Here is a 22,398-nt window from a genome sequence, read left to right on the forward strand (position 1 = left end):
CCGCTGTGGGCCCGCCGCCGTCCCCGGGGCTCCTTTCGGGCTCGCCTATGTGCCGGGAAGGGACGGGACAGCCTCTCCGTTCCCCGCCGCCCCGGGCAGCCTCTATCCAGGGCTCAGCCCGGCTCCCCCCGTCTCTCTCCAGCGCAGGTCGTAACCTGAAGGAGTGGCTGCGGGAGCAGTTTTGCGACCACCCCATTGAGCACTGCGAGGACACCCGGCTGCACGATGCGGCCTACGTGGGGGACCTGCCCACCCTCAAGAGCTTGCTGCAAGAGGAGAGCTTCCAAAGGTGAGGGGGGCTTCTCACACCCCACCCTGCCCGCACCCTCACGCTGGCTTTGGAGACCCTCACGGGGACAAGGGTGCGAGGTCCTGCTTAAACGATTTTGGCTAGTGGCTCCCTGGGGCTGCTCACCCCACACCCATCTCCCCACAGCCTGCTCCTTCTGGAGACCCCATCCTGCTCCATTTTTTTACAGGAGAGGTGTCAAGTTGGGAGGATGCTCCGCTCGCCCCTGAAATCATCCCCCGTGGTCTCCCAGGAGGCAAATCTCAAGCCAGTTCGCAAGCGTGCGGCAGCCGCGCATGAGCTCTTTTCAGATCAGAGTGGAAATGTAATACCATGAAAATAGGAGCCTACATATAATGGGAAAAACATACAAAAGGGATTACAATTGAATATAAACCTGAAACACCCTATGTTACAAAATCTGCCCAGTGCTAAGTCTGTGACCATGAGGATAGTTAATTAATTTTCCTGCACCATGGAGAAAACTGCTTAGAGTGCAAAATGTCTCCCAGCCTCAAGAAGAGTGTCCTTTCAGCAAAAATGAGAATGACCCAACCCCTCTTTCTGCCACCTGAGCAGCTGGGGCTCTCAGGTCCCTTGGTCTGAGATTTTTGCCTTATTTTTGTCCCATGCTGTGCGGGAACCCTGTGGCAGCAGGGCCAGGCATCCTTCCTTGCAGGAAAAAGCAGAGTTCGGCGGGACGAGGAGGGCTGGACCTGCAGCACCATCACACAGGTGGTGAAGTGAACAGAGAAGTGACTTCTTTGAATTTGGGGGTAGGTATGGGATGGAGATCCCCAAACCTCCAAGGTTAAAGAGAGCACTTTTATCATAAGACTTGACAGCTAAGGGCTTGATGTGGGGTTTATACTACTCCTCTTCCTAAAACATGGTTGAAAAAAAATTGTGTGGCATTGTTCTCCTAGCAAACTCTGTAAATGCACTGTATAAAAACTGTTTTGTCCTGTACCAGTTACATGGGCCTGCATGGAGTGAGCTAGAAGAGCAAATCCACTGCTGTGCTGGTTAAAGAGCACTTTTGCCAGCCTACATTTGCCTTAAAGAAATCCCTTCCTCTCTGCGTGTTTCTGCTAAAATGGTACCCGCAGTGATTTGCAGAGAATTTGGGAGTGAGGTCTGGATGTTTGTGAGATTTGTAGGGCTAACCTGAGACCTGGATGAGCATGACAACTAATACAGGTGATTTCAGAGGAGGTCTAAGCAGCTGCCAGCCAGAGCCATGTCTTCTATAAATTGGAAGAGGCTCTTATGCCAGTACAGCCATCCAACAAGGATGCTAATGACCTACTTATGCTGTTCAGTGCAGGATGGCCGCACCTCCCAAGCCTACTCCTTGCTGGCAGGGCTGAGTTTCCCTGGATTTGTGTTTATGTCATCCCATGGTGCCTGGCTGAGTGTGGATGTTGCCAGTGGTGTGATATGGATGTACGCCTGCATGTCCGTACATTGCTCCCCTCCTCCCATGTCCTCTTGCTGTTTCCCTGCTGCTTTGACAACCTTCTGCCCCTTTTGGAGCAGCTTGAATTAAATGGTTGTGGTCCCCAGCTTGGTCACTTCTGATTTGGGACATTTCCCTGTAAAAAGGGAGTGTTTTATTTTTTTTTATTGGTAATCTTGACTGAGTTTTGAGGCAGGGTTTGTCCCTCACGGTGCATATGTGCAGCTCCTGACACGGCAGAGCTGCGATAAAGCCCATCTTCCAGGCACTGCTCCGGTACATGCCATAGTCTCTGGCTACCTACATGCAGCGCCTAGTCAGGTTATTGGTAGGAGCTGTTCAGGCCTGCTATAAAGTGTCAAAAATGGGGAGGAAGACTTCAAAGGAGCTGGCTGGGCTCTCCCAGCATCCTCCTCCAGGGCTGGGGGAGGTGGGGTGGCGCAAGGTGGCAGGAGGTCTTCTCTGACCCAACGCTTCTCCCTTCTGATGCCAGCCGTATCAACGAGAAGTCAGTGTGGTGCTGCGGCTGGCTGCCCTGCACGCCGCTGCGCATCGCCGCCACTGCTGGCCACGGCCCCTGCGTCGACTTCCTCCTCCGCAAAGGGGCCGAGATCGACTTGGTGGACGTGAAGGGGCAGACCGCCCTCTACGTGGCTGTGGTCAACGGGCACCTCGAGTGTGCCAAGATCCTCCTGGAAGCTGGGGCTGACCCCAATGGCAGCCGGCACCACCGCAGCACCCCTGTCTACCACGCGGCACGTGTGGGCCGGGCAGACATCCTCCGGGAGCTGATCAGGTGAGAGCTCGGGTGCAGGCTGGAGATGGTCCTGGGCGGGAGATAAGTGGCTCTACCTCCCTCTCTTCTTCCCTTGGTATCTTTCCCCCATGGGGCTCGGAGCATCTGTTCCCTCCTCGCGTGCCCAGTGCCTCCACAGGCCTGGTGAAGCTGCCCAAGAGATGGAGAGGAGAGAGGGTGGAGAGGTGCCCAAAGGGACATCCTTGTCTTCCCCATTGCTTGGCCCTGGCAACAGGTCTGTGCCCTGCTGTGTGACTCCCGTGACTGTTCTCCTAAGACAAAGCCCAAGAGAGGAGTCTCCGTTTCTGAGCCCACCATCCACTATTCAGTCAGAGCCAAATCTTGCAAAGTATCTTCCCCCCCTGCCTCCATCTCGACTGCCAGGTCCATGCCCCTGGCTGAATTTATGAGTGAGGTGGATCCTCCAGCGAACCAAAAATTGTTTGGAAACGTATTTCTCCTTTGTGTAGCTTTGCTGCTCTGACCATTCTCTGTCATTGGAAAGAGTGATGCTTGTCACTGGCACTGTCTGTTCTTGGCTGCCTGGCTTTTGCCCATTACTAGGACACCCTCCGTGGCATCTGATTCAGTCTCCCCTTGCTGGATACCTGATGCACAGCTCCATCAAAGGGGTAGCATCTCTGGGGCAGGGAGTGACAGCCATCACTATGAGGTGATGAACAGTAACCTTAGCTGGGTGGTGTGTGCCTGGTGACCTATCCCTCGGGAAACTTCCTCTGCAGCACCAGCAGTGAGTGGGCTCAAGGTCTAGCAGTAGGCTGTGCAAACTTGAGTTTCTTTCTCTGTGGCGTGCCATGATACCTGCTTTCTTCTAAATTGGAAGCTTTTTGTATAAGGGACCATGCTGAGCAACTATATGGGCCATTGACACCAAATAATAAGGGATCGTAAGGGCAAAATGTAGGTTGTAGAAAGAAATACAGTAAAAGAGAAGAAAGTTTATTTGGATTCACACAGAAACAGTCTCCAAGGAATCCCTTCAATGACTGCAAATGCTAGAAAATAACAACCAAAAGGATTTGAATAGAAAAATTTCAAAATACTTGGGGATTCTCTCCTTTCCTTTTTGCTTGTGGGGAAGTTAATTTTCATACAAGTGCAGCTTTAAGGAAGCTGGCAAGTAGAAAGAAGGAGAGACGGTCTCCCCTCCTTGCTCCTTTCTCAGCAGCTGAGAGAAGGATGTCCCCATCGCCACGTGCTTGTTGGTACAGGGTTCAGCTCACATGCTGCATTCCTGAGAATCTCCCCTGATATATCCACTAAGGCAGGGTGAAATGCAGCAAATGGTATTTCAGCAGCACATGGAGAGCTGATGCATTGATTTATGTGTCTACTCCTTGGGATACCTTGCCATCAACATTAAAAGCAAGATTTTGGAAAACTTTCAGGATTAAAAATTAACTGGAGTTTGTCCAATATCTTTTTATTAGTCAATGTCTCTCCCAAGGCTGCTAAGCTAATACCAAGTTGTCAGATTGCCCAAAATTTCAAATATCTCGGAGTACGGATTTCACAGATCTGTTCAGAGTTGCTTACTTTAAAATGCAGTCTTACGTTACAAAGCTCACTCAGAGATTTTTAAAATGTTGATTTAAAGGATTTGGCAGGGGGAATGCGATGAGGAAGACACATTTACTGAGATATAAGGAAATATTTCAGCATATTCAGCTTGAGAGAGCCTCAGTGTCCTGAAAAGAAAGCCCAACCCAGTTCAGGCTTGCTGCAGGTGTCTAAACATCATCTGGTTAATTTTTTTTTTTTTTTTAATCTTATGGTAGCACAATCAGGATTCCTGAATCCTACCACAATTGCTGAACCAGCTAACCAAGCAATAGGTGAAATTGTATCCGTTAATAGTAAATACACACATAGCTATGGAATGGCGATCCGTTTTATAAGACGGCTGGCGGAAATATTTATGGTTATATTGCCAGGGTATAGATTACTTTCCTACGAGCTTGTGATGTGATCATGCTGCGATGGGATCGAACTGCTACATTATACTGGCAGTGTAACTGAGGGCTGATCCAGTGTATTAAGGACAAGAGGATCCTTTTGCCACACTAAAAACAGTGAAAAAGAGATCTGACAAATCATCCCAATGCCGCAGGTGCATGCCTAACTGTGATAAAAGCAGAATTTTGTATTTTGCTTTGAATTGGGGGTTTCCACCAAGAATTTTGATGACAATAATGAAAAAAAAGGACTGAAATGAAGGGGTACGTGCTGTCTGGTCAGGAACATGGCCATTAGAGGCAGTGGCCATACAACAGCCCTGTGAAAGTCCCGCAGCAGCACAGATGAATCTATCCAAATGCTCATGTAGTCTGATTTTAAGAGGTTTATCTACAGGGAATATGTGCGATTGTCTAGAACAGACACCTTTTCTTATTTAGCCCTCTGTGCTCCAACATAGGTGAAGTGATGCAGATTCAGCAAAGTGCTGTGGAAGTCTCCAAAAGATGGGAATGTCCCCTTAGTTTGCAGTAATCCCTGGGCCAGCTGCCTGGCCTGGGAAGCAAAGCTTGGTCCTGTGGCTGGTGCGAGGACCAGCTCACACTCAGCAGTGTTGTTACTGCCTAGCTCCATCCTTTTTCTTCATTTCTCCACCCCACAGGTCTCCTGAGATCTCAGCCAAGATGTTCATGCTTGGGAGATCTTGTGCATTGGGGTACAAATACATTGCATGCCATTTGCAGCTCTTAGACAAGTTTCCTCGGCCCTTGTTCTGTGTGTGCTTAATTTAAATGAGACTATTCCTTTCCTCAGAATTGAAGCATTTGGTTAAGTATGTGCTGGATAGGGACCAGTCCCTACTGGGTTCAGCAAGAGCTGTGCTTGCCTTGAGGCAGAATTTGTCCCCAGGTGGTTTCCTTATTTGTTTTATTAACTGCAGAAAGGAATATAATGCTATCTAGGAAGATAGAAAAAATCTAGTTCTCTGAATGCTTAGTCTGCAATTTTAGGAGGGGGACTGGCGGGTGAAGGAACCTTTTATCCCTCTGTGGGGAGAAGGGACAAGGCTTTGCTTGATATGCAATGCTGCAATTAAAACCAGCTACTCCTTAGGGGATTGCGTTGTCTTCCTCCTTGTTCCTGTCCAAGTTGCATGTGAAGTAGATGGAGTTAGCGTCCCCACTGCTTGGGTGTTACCCAGCCTGGGGGAAATAAGTGCTTATTTCTGCCATCTCTTCTTTCTGCAGCATTGCCGTTTTTCAAATTCCATGCTTTTCCAGAGAGCAACAGTTGGCCTTTTTGCTCCCATTTATTTGGCCGCATTCTTTACTTCCTCCAAAAAAATGAAAGGAACCAAAGCCAATAAGCCTTGTTTTCTGTTTGTTCACAACTTAGTGCCATCTGTACTTCCCAAAAAGAAGTATGCTGCGGGCACTGCTTCTGTTTGATGACAATGCTGGTGTCCATTGAGCAGGGCTTTAGCCTGTTCACACGCCTTCTCTACGCCACAGCAAGCCTCAGCCCACTTTGCTCTGGCCGCAGGGCTTATGGAGCAGTTGGGACACCATGGCACCACGCGGCGAAGATGTGAGGAATGGGTTTCTCTGTAGTGTAGAGTGAGGCATGAGCCAGTTGCAGAAGGCTTGAGAGGTTTGCTGCTGCAGCTCGTTGAGGTTTACCCTTCAGCACCTGGAGTGCTGGCCAGTGAACTGTAATCTCTTGTGCAGTATCTAGTACAATATACAACCTGTGAATGGAGCTGTGCAGGATGGACAGGGAGAGCGGAAGGTCTGACGCAATTATTTTGTGTTTTTCCAGTTTCCTACGTGCTGAGAGTTGGTGGGTGCATCCCTTCAGCTGAGCTGAATACTAGGGAAAAGGCCTCTTTTTGACTCCCTGATGGGATTTCTGATGGGATTTCAACCACCCCAGTTCCTTCGGGAGCAGGATTTTGTCATACACGTTTTGCTGTTATGCACAGATTTCTGTTTCATTTTCCCTGCTGTCTGTGACAGTCAGATCAATTGCCTGTATTGCTTTTTGGCCTGTTTTATCCTGGTGGGGAAGTTATTTCACTGCATATCTTCAAATGAGTCATTTGGAAACATCCCCACTCCCCAGCCAGCTCATTAGTATCCAACATTACGTGGTGCTGGCTCAGGGCTGAGCTGTCCTTTGTGCCAAGGCTGTGCTTGCCACATCCTTCAGGAGGGCAAGGAAAGATGTTCCTCAGCTGCTCTCTCCCGAGCCTGGGCTGTTGCGGGCAGAGAAACAGCTTTGCTTCTTGAAGATCAGACCGTGCTGGATACGGCATCCCCGCTCAGAAGCCCTGCAAGGCCCCTCTCAGGGTAGGTATGGGTGGTTCTTGGGTGGTGGGCCCCAGAGGTACCAAAGACAGGCAGGGTGCTCACCCTCTGGGTGTCCTTCAGCCTCACCCCCTGCCATTTTGTCTCCCTGGGGTGCTGTTGCCCTTGTTTCCAAACCTCTGCTCTTCTCTCTCACCCATCCAGGTACGGCGCAGACGTGGACGTGAATCACCACCTCACTTCCCGGGTCCCTAGCCTCTCCCTGCGACCCCTCACCACGCTGGTGGTCTGCCCACTGTACATCAGCGCCGCCTACCACAACCTCCAGTGCTTCCAGCTGCTGCTCCAGGCAGGAGCCAACCCGGATTTTAACTGCTGCGGGCCCATCAACATCCAAGGCTTCTCCCGGGGCTCCCCAGTGTGTGTGATGGACGCTGTCCTGCGGCATGGCTGTGAAGCAGCATTTGTCCACCTCTTGATTGACTTTGGAGCCAATCTGAACCTGGTGAAAGTGGAGGCCTTGGGAGTTGAATCCACGGGAAGGGTCAAAGTCAACCCTGAGGCTCTGCAGGTGTTCAAAGAAGCAAGGGGTAAGTGGCTTTGACTTACTGAAGTGGCGCTGGTTTTATCTTGCTCTGGATTCAAGATAACTCTTTGGAGAGTTTATTTGGTAGTTAGGAGCTGTTAAGGTGGTAGGGTGGGTGTTACCATCCTCTTTGGGTCTGTTTGTTCAGGTGCCTTCAGCCAAGTGCAAAAAGATTGTGTAAACAGGTTATACCTAACTTAAAAGTGTAAAGCAATTCTAGCACACAAAAAAGATAACTGGGATTTAACAAGCTGTTAAGCTAAGCGTTAATGACTTCACCACCCCTCACATGGCTCCCAAAGAGCTGTTGCTGGCCAGGCAGGCATCAGGCAGGAGAGGACCCTAGGGCTGGCCTCTGCGGCTCCCTGGCGTGATCCTCAGTGTTGCTGAGCGGCTGCCTGCCTCCGGCTCTGTCAACACTGATGACTCAACCCAATGGCTTCCCCATAAGCCTCCAGCTAGACTCCCTGTTTTTCTCCTGTTGCATTTTGTACGTTCACGTGGTGTTTTCCCTCTTGAGTCCTTCAGCTACCAGTGATGCCTATCTCAGCACCCCAACCTCTGTCTGTAACTTTACCTTTTTTATCTTTCTCCCAGCTCTTTTCCATTGCCTAACCATGTCCTCAGCAGCCTGAGGCAAGGTTTAGACAGTGGGGTCCTATCAGAGCTGGGCTTTAGGTCTGCAAACCACAGGCAGGTTATGGCATATCCAGTGAGACCCAGTTCTCCGAAGCCATGCAGATGTGCCCTCACTGTTCTTGAGTGACCCTGTGCTCTGCAGGGGTGCCCAGGGAGGGACCCAAGAGGTAGTTGTATCTGGACAGGCTACTTGGGAAGTAAAGTTACAAATGGTTGTAGCAAATGGCAGGGGCGAGCTCAGATGCTGGTGGAAAAGGTGGGGAAAAAGCTGGCTTTTTGCATTTAACATCCTCTGGGAAGAAAATGAGTTACAAAAGAAGTAAACCAGAGACTCAGACCTGAACATACCTGAATTTACCTGCTATTTGTTTCTTTTTGGTAACAAAAGCAACATCAATACAGTGTGCACCCTTGTTCCAGCAAGGGCAGCCCCTCGTAAAACCACCAGGCTCAGCTGGTGAAGGCCAGGGCTTTGCACCAGGGTCAGAAGTGGGGTTTCCCTCTCAAACTCCAGAGAAATTTGAAAGGGATTCAGGATGTGGGATACAACCCCCAGCCCCCACCCCAAAGTTATACAGTTTTGCACGTGCCTGGTTTTTAAACCTGCCTGGACTTTTGCTGAGAAGAGGCACACATAAGCTGGAGCAGGTGGTTTCCATTAAGCCTGGGTTTAGGAGGCAAATGGGACTCCTCAGGTAGAGCATGCAGGATAATGGAGTGGTGCCTTGGAGGTCCAGTTCCTGAATCAACATGGACACCACCATTCTCTTGTCCCTGTGCTGGAAGAGCTTTCCATGAACTCAAAAGAAGCCCTCAAAAGAAAGTTGGGATAAGGCCTGAGCTGACCGTCAATGCTGTTGTTTCCCAGGGGGTGGTTTAGAGCAAAAGTAAAATCCACATTATTTTAAAGTGATCCGAATAGTATAAAGCCTCTCACAGCCTCCCCTGGTGTGGATTTGGCAGTGATCTCTTGAACCCTCTCATGCAGGGACTGGCTCCATGGTCACAACCCCATGCAGTCTCCAGCTTGCCCTTCCAAACTGCCCATGTGGCAGCTGTTGTTGCTGCAAGTCTTTGGCCAAAAGGTTTGGCCTCCTCGCAGGGAGGATTTGTGCATGCGCAGCTCTCCTGTGCTGCCTTTGTGTTGCTGTGCAGGACGTGGCCTTGGCGTTTGGAAGGGGTAAATGGCTCCTCTGCTGTCAGCCAGATTTCAGCACAATTTACTCGCTGTTATCCCTCTCTCTTCCTCTCTCTGTCCCTCAATAGTTTTTCTCTGCTTTCTTTACTGCAGGCCGCACCCGGAGCCTCTTGTCTCTCTGCCGCATAGCTGTACGAAGAATACTTGGCAAATCTCGTCTGGATCTGATCCATATCCTTCCAATCCCAGACCCCATTAAACAATTTTTACTTCATGAACACAGTTAAAGGGCAACTGGCTGCTTTCCGGGACAGTTTGATTTGGTAAATGAGTGCGCTGATAAAGCCAGGTGCCAATCCTAACCCTTCCCCCACAGTGAAATACTGTATTGCTCATGGAGTTCACATAATTCCCTGCCCCTGTGATTTTTCCCCTCCAAATTTAGGGTGCAGTGATTTTGTGTGTCTATTCTTAAGCTACCAGTTATCTAACTGGTGATCTCTTGTTTGCAACTGGTTGGGTGATGAGGCCAGTAAGCGTGTGTGGCTGTTACATGAGCAAATACAATATATCCCCTATAGCTGTTAGCATATGTCTGTTTGTTATGACTCTACCTCTGTTATTGCTCTGTGTTACACACAACTTGGGTCTCAGTGGAACTTCTGTGTGGGGCAAGTGTCCGTGCTCGAGCCTTTCCTCTTCCTATAGCATACAAGGGAGTGTCTCCGCGCCTTGTAAGGGTTTTACAACAGCACTGTTCTCTTTCTGCCGTCAGTACCTGGCCTTTCTCTTCCCTATGGAGTTTGTGATTGCTGCTGTAAAAGTGGGTGTATTTTCTTCTGTCCTCTTCTGGCGTGAAATGCATCAAGTTTCCTGTCCAGTGCTGTGTGTTACTTGGAGAATTGTATCCGTGTCTCTACATGCTGCAAGGTAGCTGCTGACTTGGCTTTCTTTGTGTAGAGGCCCCATTGCACAGATGGGAGAGTAGCAGAATATGTAATCCTATCCTGTCTGAGTCGTTTCTATAGAGCACCAGATCTGCTGTGGCAGCTTGGCTCTCCCTCCAGCACTGTGATGGACAAGGCAGGGGCTGGCCAGTCCTCCTCCCGACTGCCTGGGACTGGGTCAAGTCTCATGACCACGGCCATAGCACGAATGAGAAAACGTGGAGAGAAGAGGAAAAGGTAGTTTCACCTCTGGAAACTGATAGCTACACAGCCTGTTGTGGGGATGTGATCCCTATGGTTCAGTCGCCACTGCAGTGGTGGTGGGACAAAGACTGTGATACTCAGATGAAGCCAGCATGTGAACCTGAAAAATTTCTAGGGTACTTTTTGGAAAACCAGTGGCTAAATTAATCTGTTCACTGTAAAATGGGTTTGAATATTTGAGAGCTATCAGGAGCAACAGTGGAGGGGTTGCTAAATTAAACTGTTGTGTTGCTGTGCTGGATGGTAGTTGATGCACTGCCTGTGAATATATCTCTGTGATTATGAAGAAAAAGACACCAAAATGATGTCTAGACTGCCTGCTTACAATATTGCAGTGATTATGATTTTACTGAAGGCCCAGTAAAGTAGCTGACAATGCACAGCACATGGAGATAGAAGTTCCTACCTACCTTTTACTCCATATCCCACGGTGGCAGTATGACCAGAGAAAACCCTTCCAGATCCACTTAACAGGTCTTTTTGTTTGCATACTGCTTTACCGGCATTGTGGAAAAGGGAGAAGAAAGGACTTCTTGTCTTTTCTTGAAGTTAGGAGGTTATGTGCTTCTAAATGCAGTGTTGTATCCAGCAGCCTGGGCTCCTTTGATTTCCAGTGCCTCTACACTGCTGTTTACCTTCATGTCACAAGCTCACAGAAGAGTGTCATTCTGCAGTGAGTCAACAGCCTTTCATTGGGATCTCAGGGTCAGCCAGCTCCTTCAAGGTAGCGATGTAGTCATTGTATAGGAAACACTGTCAAAATAGCAACTTGAGAAAGACAGAGATGATGGTCCCTCAGGATCTTGGGTAAAAACTCAGGTGATAATTGGTACTTGCTTTTACTTTACCGATTCAAGTTCTTTCTAGTCCCTGTGTTATAAGTTGATTTTTTCTTTGCCAGATGTTCTTCCCATGCTCCTGCAGTTGGCAAGGGTATTTTTCCAGATGTGATCCTAAAGATGTTGGCGATTTATTTATTGTATGGTATTAGTGCCTAGGGACCTGTTGTTGAGAGCTGAGTTAAGCATGGGATGGCAAGGACAGTACGACAACCCCTCCTGGGAACGGGGTCTAGCTCTGGTCGCTCTTCTCCTTGACCTGCTGCAGTAACAGGGAAGTGGGGTTGTTTAAGCTACCTTGTATTTTGGCTTTGAATGCCTTTGGCTGACAGCCCTGGTTATCCTGCCTCTATAGGAGTAGGTCCTCAGGGCTGCCCCATAGACTCGCCCCATGGACTTGCCCCATAGGTCTTGACGCTAGTTACAAAATGTTCTTTTTCCAGAGGCATACATGAATGCAAAATCATAGTTCAGTTTCTGGTTATCCCGCTATGGGATGTGTTTAGGGTGGAGTTCAATAAGCAACGATGGACTTCCTTGTATGTTTTATTATCTGCTGAAGAACATGTGCCTTTCCAAGATGCTTTCAGAGAAGGAGGAAGGGTAGGAAAAATGCAGTCCCTGATTGTTTCCTGTTATTTCAGTTCCATGGCCAGGTCTGAAAGGTCCACTTGGCCCCTTACATTGCTCCGCTCACTGATTTTAGGATAAGGTGGCAAAATTTGCACTGCTGAGAACAGGCTGAAGTGTGGTGGTTACACTCAGTGCTCAGATACCAAAGCAAAGGATACTTTCAAAACTCTCATCAGGTGAGATATAATGGCAAGGATGTGTAGCTGTAGGCATGCTTTCAAGGTGAGAAGGCAGCAGTTTTGCACCGTTTCCTTTTCAGGCTTGCAGATGGTTTAGGTTTTCACCATGCTGGAGGCCAGGGCAGGCCATGAGCATGTTGCTTGATAGTTGTGCGCTTGCTTTATAGAAGTGTTAACATGCCTGAAAGATGCAAACAGGTTGTAAAGTCTCTTGTCACCTTGCTGGTGGAACCATAATGTTTTGCAGGAGCACGGGCCGAACATACTCTTTAGCTCCAGTGTAGAAGCAGAAAATGAGGGAGGTTGTCTTGAGAAAATGCAATGGCAACAGCTTCTTTGGGTCGACTTTTTCCCCCTTGATTTTTACTTGTTCAGACAGTTTTGCAAACTGGTCACACATTAGTGCCTTTTGGGAGAAGGTAGTAGGGTGGATGCGGAAGGCATATGCTCCTCTGGGGAGAGCTGGCTCCACCTGGAATGAGCTATGGTGAAATGCCACGGTGTGGATGACGGAGGGTGGCCCAAAGAAATTCGGAGAATTTAGTTGTTATGGGCATGATTAACACAGTGCCTGATGTAACTCGAGTATCTAGTTAAAGCTAAGCCTCTGCAGATGACCTGTTACAATTTTCATGCTTTCAGTATTTCATTTGTTGACCATTGTGCCCTTGACTGACACTGTCCTACAACACGCTTATGGATAGCCAGCCAGTGGCACCCTGACCAGTCTAGCAACCGCGCTCTCTCCCAGAACCATAGCTCCCATGTGCGTGAAATTGAGAAGAGCACCCTCTTCCCATGTACAGAATCAATACTTGGTACTGATATGATTCCTTTGTGGGTCCCACTGGCAAGCTCAAGCCATGCTGGGGGTGGGGACTTTGACCTCTGTTAGTTTACCATTCTTTATTTATAATTTGAGATATGATGATCATGGTGCTCCAACAGTGCGCTGAACTTCTATGTATGAGTAGTTCTTTTGACCTCAAGCTTGAAGGACTACATGGGTCTTCAAATCCAACCGGTGTGGTGTCCAATGGATTCCTCTGACCATGGATATCTCCAGCCCCTGATCCACGGGTCAAAGGATGGTTCTCCCAACCCAATAGCAAACAAGCTTGAAGTTCATCAATCACTTGGACATTTGCAGAATCAAAGCTTTGAAGTGCAGGAGACATTTTGCCTGGACTACCCATCCAACTCCCATCTTAACTGAGGGACTGTGCCTCCTGTAAAGGTCTCTCTTAAACCTGGATGGTCCTTCTTTTGGCTTAAGGGCCTGAAGGGAGTCTGACTCAGGGGGACAACTCACATAATATTAAGCCGTAAGTGCAAAGCCTACTGTTAGAGTAAGTCCCTATGGACATTGGTTGCTGAGTCTACATAAACCCAGCTTTGCCTAAGTGAAGTAGTTTAATATACAGACTTAGAAGATCTGGAATTTTAATTGTAGAGAGATAATAATGAATCTCAAAATAGATTGATGATATTCATAGACCTTAGTGTCCTGTCCTGTAGGGCCAAAACCTAAATCCTCTAGCTGTCCCTGTCCTTTTAAACCCAAGAAACAACAGTCTTCCAGTATGAAATCTGAGTAGTATGTACATATTATATATCTTCACGCTATATAAATAGCATTTGTTTTTGCCTTAACTCGGACTTCACCATTTCCTCCTATGTAGCAAAGCATTCTCTTTTGTAAAGGTATTCTTTTTCATGTTGTCCATGGGGCATGCTCAGATAAAATGAACAACATGCATATCGTGAAGTCATGGGTGGGAACTTAAACATTTCTGCAGTGTACATCCCCTATATTGAAGAATGCCTATTATATTTGTGCATAATATATAAAATGTGCATTGTGTGGCCTTGCTGTAAGCTTGGGTGGGTATAGGATAACAAGATTTGGAAAATGGTTAAAGAACCAAAACAGATCTGGAATAAGCAAAGCAGATCCAAAGCAGTCTTTTTCATGTGGGCGTTCTTCTTGTCTTTGTTGCTATAGGGGATTTCCAGAGCATGAAATGCTGGTACCCAAATATAATTTCCTGCTCTTTGGGAGTTTTGCAAAAGGCAGAGGAACAGCATCTGTTGGGTTGAAGTGTTTTTTTTTTTCCCGTCCCCAAAGTTAAATAAAGCACTTTTTACACCAAAACCAGCCTTTGAGATACAGCACCTCTTTAGCCATTCCTGTTCCAGTAAAGAAAGCAGTGTAAGAACCTGCCCAGGACAGAGTTGAGGTGACAGAGTCCCGCTTCAATTAGAGCTCATCAGTGGTCTGTTGATTTTGTCCGGCATAAAATTATTGTGCACAGCAGCAAGATCAGATCTGAGAGCAGATAGGAGATATCTGTGGTGGGCCTGGATCCATGTGTAGCTGAATAAAGATGTTCCAGTGCAAGAGCATGGCTGTCTGCCTAATTATTTACCTCATCACGGGAAGGGGGAGTACTGCTCTATGCAGCAAAGAGCAGGGACTGGATTTGCAAAAGCCTGAATCCTGCTGGCCTCGGAGGCTGTAGCTGACTCCTCTGCATGTTTTGTAGCCACTGGAGGGGGCCGGAGAACCGTGCTGCCTGCAAGGGGGTTACAGGCAAGCAGGCAGGGTACTGGGCAGTGGTTTCCTGCACCATTGCCAACTCCTGCCTTGCCACCCCTGGACAATTTTCAGGAGGGATATGGCAGCCAAATCAAAAAGTAAACTGATGTGAATGTGCAGAAGAGCCCTGTCTCTGGAGCGTCTCTCCCCCAAAATCCTCTTTCACAAGCTTGCATGTCCTTTCAGTGGTGCTGGCCTGCCCTTTCCTCGGAGTGCCGCAGCAGCTTGTGCCAGTGCAAGGTGGCTGCTGTCACCCACTGCTGGTTAGAGCAGCGCAAAGCTCTTGGCTTTCCACCTGGTCCTTCATAACAGGCCGAAGAAGGCTCTTCAGACCTCTCATTTCTGTGCCTCCTTACTTTGTACCCAGCTCTGGAAATGTAGCTCCTCAGTTTGTCCTGTCATGAAAATACTCTGAAGTCAGTGTAATTCCTCAGAATATTTTGATTCTTATAACTTAGCTTTTTCCGGCATTTTCATTGGAAAACTCCCTACAAGCTTAAGCTGCAAGCATTTCTGATGGCTGCTCTGTTGTTCCTAGGGGTTAGCAGATGTGCAGGGTCCATCTGCTAACATCTGCAACAGCCGGACAATTTGCATCTTTAGCTCAGGTGGTAGAAAGAGCATTTTGCGTACCTGAGGATTTAGTTTCTGTAGCTATCTCCAGTCAAGGGCACAATCCCTTTTTTAGGATTCCTGCAATTTTTGCTTGGGAGATGTTTGTCTGAGCTGGTGCCAGCATTTCCTCTAAAGGCAAAAAGAGAGTTTCTCCCAAATTGGAAGAAAATGATCAAATGGTTTGCAATTACGGTGATGGTGATTAAAAACAAAGCAAAACAAGCCCTAATTTGAAATTCTAACATCTCCGGCCTTGATATTCCTCCTGCTCAGAAGTGGCTCCCTCCTGCCTCCCAATGCATCTCCCCCTAGGCTTGTGCAGTAGCCACCCCCGCTTGGTACCCATGACCTTGCTGGGTGGTGTGTCAGCGATAGCATCTCTGTGCTGCAGCTTAGAAAGAACAGGAGATTTATCGTCAACTGGGAGAGATCTGTGTGCCTGAGCTGCAAACCTCGGGACAATAAACATGGAATTGTTTAAAGGGCTGCTAGACCCCAGCCGTGATTTTGCATGGTGTTAATCTGTCCCCTCTCGGTTATCTCTCTGGAGTAGACGGGCTGGGGTTTCTGGTCACCTCTCACTGATTTTCAGGTATGGCTGGGGAGAAGAGCTCATGGGTGAGTCTGTCCCTGGTTTATAGGACGGCATTGCAACATTTTCCTTGTTACTCACACTCATTAATCTCATCTTAAGATCTAATGCGGAGTTCCCTTTCCTGCAGCAGCAAGGAAGAGAAGAGATTTTGCCTTGCACTGTGTGATACTCAAATATTTGCTCTGGGCTATGAGAGCCGACCAAGACTGCAGTAAATCTCAGGCAGTCTCAAAGCATTTCCTCTAGCATGCGTTACTTCCACTCCCCCAGCCGCTGCTGAGGAAGCCCCTACTTGTTTAACTTTTTTTTTTTTGTTCCATATCAGCTCCTTCAGGCTTGTCTTTCCTCCCAAATGAGCTCTCTGTCCCCTGAAGGTTGCAACCTGGAAGAAAAATAAGTGTGCCTGAGAGACGGGGCAGCACACACAGGGTGCCCGGCTCCTGTGCCCATGCCAGCCCTGCGCAGCGGAAAGGAGGCTGCAGCCCCCCGAGACCATAGTCGCACTGTGGAGCTCATTAACCCGTCTCCAGGTACACGCATTTCCCACTGCTTTCAGCACTTTTTCCCCCGACGCATATGTACGAGCCTGATTTGTGTTGTTCTGTTTTGCGCTTTTTTCACTTTTTTTTTGTTGTTTATGCTTCAGAGACAAATGAAATCTGCTTTTGTTTACTGGAAAGTATGCTTTATTTTCCCATCATCGAGCATCTGGTGTTTGTAAAATGCACGACGAATCTTTCCAACAGAAAAGCAGCCAGCCTGAGTGTGCCTGGCCAGTTGTTCACGTGTGCCATGATCCTTATCCTAAAAAGGTACTAAAACATACAAACCCAGAAAGTGCTGGCCAAACATGCTGCACATTGGTGAAAAGCTACAGGTAAAATGCTGGAAATTCACATTTCCTATCAAATGTGTGTTTAGCAAAGGCTGTGAGTTACCGCAAGGCTCAAGTAAGCCTTTGCCTAAAAGCTTTGTGCAAGAAGGGAGCAGTGGCAGGTGGTAAGTACCTGCGAGCCCCAGAAACAATTATCTCCAAATATTTTCATAGGATGCTTCTGTCACTAGGAAGTCAGAGGGAAAAATAAAGCCAAGATATGTAAGATGCAGTAGGACAACCGTTATCATTGATTAATGGCTTCGGCTGTCCCCCAGAAGGTAGCAGGATGATGTACAATCTGTACACAGTCCACTCCCCGTGGCACAAGCTTCCTATAAGCTTTCCAAACATACCAGGGTGAGGTGATGCTTTCAGAAATGGCATTTTCTCTGACGGCGTCTTTCCACAATCATCTGAAAGCTGCTAAGGGAATTTTGGAAGCTGGTTTCCAGCCATGATTCGCTTGGCCAACTCTGCACTTGCCTGTAATTTTAATAATTTGGCGACATCCATTTATTCAACATTTTGCAAAGTGGGGTCTGCATTTGCTCAGAGAAAATGAGAGTTGAAGGATGGTAAAATGCCTTCATAAATTGGAAGTTAAATTAAGAAATCGCTTTAAAAGCACTGAGCGCTGTTAGCTCCATGTAGTGGTGTCACTTACGGCCTTGCAAGCTGTGGTACCGGTTGGAGGCATGGAAGATTAAGGAGGCACAGGGAGTGAGATGGATTGTTTTGTGGGTGTTTCTGGCCTTTCTAAGCCTGTTTTTGTTTGCATTTGGAATGTAGTAACAGATTCATCCCTTGTTTCACTTCCTACAAAACACAGTTTTTACCAACAAATCTTAATTTTGGAAAATTTCAGCAACTGAACATTTCCTATCAGTATGAAAGCAGCTTCTGAAAGTTTTCTCCTATATTTGATCATATCAATGTTATTCCATGACGCTGTCTGTAGTGGAAAACCTTGTGATGCAATAGATGCAATATTTAATTTAATTTAGTTTTTTAATTTTTATTTTCAAATTATTAATGGTAGCTGCAGCTTGGTCTCAATTGGAACATACATCAAATTAATTTGTTTAAATTATTATTTTTTTAAATAAGAGCAGTTTTGTTTTGTTGCTCATTGTCCTAGGATGAGTTTAAAGATTGTGTGCTGTAACACTAAGCATGTTTTCAGGGGTTGCTTGGGCACCACCAAGATTCACAGATAGTTGCTCTGAAGAGCAGTCCAGGGCATATCAGCATGGTGTATTCTTGCACAGATGACCGACAAAGCCTTGGTCATGCACTGGTATGTGGTGGCATCTCTGAGCAGCACTTCATTGCCGGGCAGTGCTTGGTAGAATGAAGCTGCTGGGCCAAGAAAAGCCTGGCTCTGTCTTGAGATGCTGCAGTCTTTGAGCTTTTGTGGCTGTGTAACAGTGATCTTCCTCTCATCTCAACACGACCCTAGCACTTGAACCCACTCCTCCAGATACTTCTTGTCGAGCTGGAAAGGAATTTTGCTTTATAATAAATGTGTTGTAAGACTTTCTTAAAGGCGTTCGAGTCCTTACCTTCATCAAAGCAACCAATAAAGCCTCCTATAAATACTACCTAGGAAAGCAGAAGTTTCCAATTACCCTAGCTCCACTCTTAATATCAGTTCCTATAATTACCAACCTCCATTAGTGCAAACTTTCTTAAAGCCAAAACATGAAAGCAGAGGTTCTTCTTTGCCTTAGTTGGCAACTGCCACCAGTCTGGAGGTGGGTCACCTTGGACTTGGTGGACTTGGCAGTGTTAGGTTTACGGTTGGACTCGACGATCTTAAAGGTATTTTCCAACCTAAATGATTCTGTGATTCTGTCTGTGCCTTCATGCATGCCAGCTGCTCTTTCCCTGCCTGCTGCAGCATCTCTGTGGCCTTCATGACACTATACCGCAGTGTCTTGTCCAAATCACCCATCATTCAAACCAGAACTGTAGCCTAAAGGCTATCTGTGAAATCTGAAAGTTGAGAATTATTTTTAACTTGATAGCCTGAGACAGTGTCTGGTCCCTCTTGCTGGGAGTTGTTCTTGCTGGGTGTTCAGTGAACTTTGGGTTTAGTCCATAAACTTTTGGTTTAGTGATAACCCTAAATATTTCATGCATTGTAGACCATGAATGATGCAAAGATGTCAGCAAAACCCATTGTGCCAATGCAAACAAATCACTGTTCCCATTGCTGGTGCATGAACCTTGTTCCTCTTCACTCTGTGTATGTGTCCGTGCATCAAGAGAAGCCAAAAGAAATGAGGTGCAGGTAAATATGAATCCCGTAATGCTATGCTATCCAAAGATGAAAAATAGGACAGTTAAAGGTTATTTGTGCATTCAGACTTCCATAACGCTGAAAGGAGCTCTGTGCTGGTGTGAACTGCTGCAGGGTTGTGTTTGCTTCCCAGCAGAGAGCATTTAACTAAATGATTGTGATTCTGTCTGTGCCTTCATGCATGCCAGCTGCTCTTTCCCTGCCTGCTGCAGCATCTCTGTGGCCTTCATGACACTATACCGCAGTGTCTTGTCCAAATCACCCATCATTCAAACCAGAACTGTAGCCTAAAGGCTATCTGTGAAATCTGAAAGTTGAGAATTATTTTTAACTTGATAGCCTGAGACAGTGTCTGGTCCCTCTTGCTGGGAGTTGTTCTTGCTGGGTGTTCAGTGAACTTTGGGTTTAGTCCATAAACTTTTGGTTTAGTGATAACCCTAAATATTTCATGCATTGTAGACCATGAATGATGCAAAGATGTCAGCAAAACCCATTGTGCCAATGCAAACAAATCACTGTTCCCATTGCTGGTGCATGAACCTTGTTCCTCTTCACTCTGTGTATGTGTCCGTGCATCAAGAGAAGCCAAAAGAAATGAGGTGCAGGTAAATATGAATCCCGTAATGCTATGCTATCCAAAGATGAAAAATAGGACAGTTAAAGGTTATTTGTGCATTCAGACTTCCATAACGCTGAAAGGAGCTCTGTGCTGGTGTGAACTGCTGCAGGGTTGTGTTTGCTTCCCAGCAGAGAGCATTTAAAATGCCACAGAAACATGGTGAGTATGCATTATTTCACTCCAAACCAGCACAGAATTCGCTGGGCAGCCTTGGCTGGACGTACTTTCATGTGGGATCCTCTTCAGGGTCCAATGGGAATATGGACACCACCACCCTGCTGTTTGGAAGAAATTACTTAATTGGTGATGCATTAATTTCCAGGGTCAGTGAAAATGGTAAACGGACTGGCAAACGGGACGTCAATGGGTGTCCGCTGTGAATTTGGCTTTTCTGATGTTCGTTCTCTCTGGTATGAAAAATGATTCACCCGGCTTTGAAGTACCCAATCTTGTTAGCATGGGTCAGATGTTTAAACATAACTGAGGATATTATATGGGCTAATTAAATCAAGGCATCTGGCGTGCATGTCATTCTGCAGATAGGTTTCCATGGAAAACAGTTTATATGCCATGAATGTCATTAGAAGATTAGATTACAAATCAGATGGATCTTGTGTTCTTCCAGAGACCACCTCTCTTTAAAATGAGGTTTGGGCTACTAGATGGAGCTGGCTAAACAGCCCTGGCTGCTTGGGTGCCTGTTTGGCTTCTGAGCAGTTGGCGTTTCATGTCTACAGCCCCACTCCTCCCTGCAGCATCTGCTGCTCGCAGGAAGATATTCTTGATGTTTCTGTCCAGATGACTCTAGATGTGCATTGATGCATCAGCATTTTATCTTTCAAGTGTCTAAAGCTGCCTATTTGCCTTCTCTGTAGCCAACAACAAGAAAGGGGATAGAGCAATGAGCTCTCTGGCTTAACGTGGCTCAGGCATGTGCAATGCTCAGGTCCCATGGGTAGGTATGAGCCTGGGAGCCTCCAGACCAGTCTTCTCAGCGACTCGGGTTTTTTCCTTCACGCCACTTTCCCCCTCTCTCCCCAGACTTCCTCGAGTCCAAGCTGGGTCGCTGTGGGCAAGTGCCATGTCTGCTCCATGTGATTCACCGCCAGCAGGAATGTGTGATGCCGGGATGCGGGAAGTCCAAGACCGGCGATTCATTTCCCTGCAACCACCGAGCACTGACGTTGGTTTATCCCCAGTGGGAGCAGGGAGAAAGGATTTTTCACCAAACTACCCCAAATGTTGAAGTCCCCATGTGTTTCAGCTATTACTCATGTTCTCTTAAAACAGAAGTAGCCCCTGAAAGGATGGGTCAGAGCCTCCCTTCGTGCAAGTCGGCATGGTCCATTGGAGAAGCAAAACCAATTTGTACCAGAAGATTTTAATTAGTTCAGGAATTTAAAAGCCCAGTGGAAAACTGGGCTTGGGCAAACACTGTTTTATTTCGATGTCTGAAACAGTACTGCGCCTTTCGCTCTTGTTTTTTGCTCCCCTATTCACCTTCAAATTAGACAAGGAGCTGTGAATCATGGGCCCTTCAAGTCCACAGTGGTCTGAATGATTATGTCTGCAGTGGGAGGAGAGCAGGTCCTCAAGCAAAGCTGAAAGCCCCTCTGTGCAACACAATGCCACAGGACAGAGATGGCCCCAGGTTTTTTGGGTCTCTGGACAGATGGTGGGCACGCAGCACTTGTTTTTTGGGTGTCTTGTGGCTTGTGGGACTTTTGTCAGGCTGCAATTCAGCAGGAGCTGGTCTCCTCCCAGTGCTGCCAAGATCCAGGAGTTAATTCTTATTCCATGAGAAGGCCAGAGCTTGCATCCAGCCAGTTCCCTGGGGTGCAGAAAAAGAAACTCTCTGGGAAATAAACACAGACACAAACACCAGACTTGGCACGCAGCTTCGCAGGCAATGAGAATCTCTTTAGATTCCCGCCGAGGTGATTGGACTGCAAGGAAGCTTCCCTGCTCTGCCCTTTGGCTCCCGGGGAGGGTCTGCTTGCCAAAACTCTTTGTGGCCCCTTGAGTCGTGCCTGCGATGGACCCTGCACTTCTGCCAGTCCATCCCACCCCAGCGCTCGCCTGCGCACTTGCTGCATTCCCCATCTAACCTATTCCCAGGGATGTGCATTGAACCTCCTCCCCAGTAAACCCACCCTCTTCTCATGCATTTTATTCCAATTCTTGGTGTTCCTCATGAGAAAGCTGCCCTAAATCTCACTTACGTCATCTTACACCTACTGAGGTTGTCTTTTCTGTGAAGTCTTTCCCATAGCTGGGGTGGGATCTGGTCCTGGCTTGCAGGTACCGCCACATGTGACGATGGCTCTTCTCTCCTGAGCCTTTGTTTGCACCTTTGTGTTGCTCCACACCTTTCTTGAAATGCAAGACCCAATCCCAGATCTTACCTGCACTGAATAATACGCCAGCACTGAATAATACGCTAAAGCCTGGATGCTTTTCCCCACAATGACATTACTCTGCAAGGTAAACATGCCAACATTTTTCAGGCTTTCAGAAATCATGAAAATATGGAAAACCCCACACCTTACAAACCCTGTCTTTCTGAGCTGTTGCATTTTCCCCCACCTTCCTTTTTGTTCCTACAGCTTTGCAACTATTTTGCAAATTTTAAAATACTTGCCAAATCTTCTCCTCAATCAGGAGGGAGAGGAACTTTGCTCCTTACCTCCTGAATTGCAGCATTTCAACAGGTGAAACTCAGCAAAGCTCAGTCGTTCG

At 47.3% G+C, this 22,398-nt stretch overlaps 1 protein-coding gene across 1 annotated transcript; it reads left to right on the forward strand.

Moving 5' to 3' along the window:
* Positions 1–47: 47 nt before the first annotated feature.
* Positions 48–9,953, forward strand: ASB1 (ankyrin repeat and SOCS box containing 1). Its single transcript, XM_009282011.1, has 4 exons — positions 48–289; positions 2,242–2,544; positions 7,032–7,417; positions 9,344–9,953. The coding sequence occupies exons 1-4, from the start codon at positions 48–50 to the stop codon at positions 9,475–9,477; spliced, it is 1,065 nt and encodes a 354-aa protein (XP_009280286.1). The 3' UTR covers positions 9,478–9,953.
* The last annotated feature ends 12,445 nt before the right edge of the window (positions 9,954–22,398 follow it).

Source organism: Aptenodytes forsteri, unplaced genomic scaffold, assembly GCF_000699145.1.
Source record: "Aptenodytes forsteri isolate BGI_AS27 unplaced genomic scaffold, ASM69914v1 Scaffold443, whole genome shotgun sequence".
Lineage (NCBI taxonomy): Eukaryota > Metazoa > Chordata > Aves > Sphenisciformes > Spheniscidae > Aptenodytes > Aptenodytes forsteri.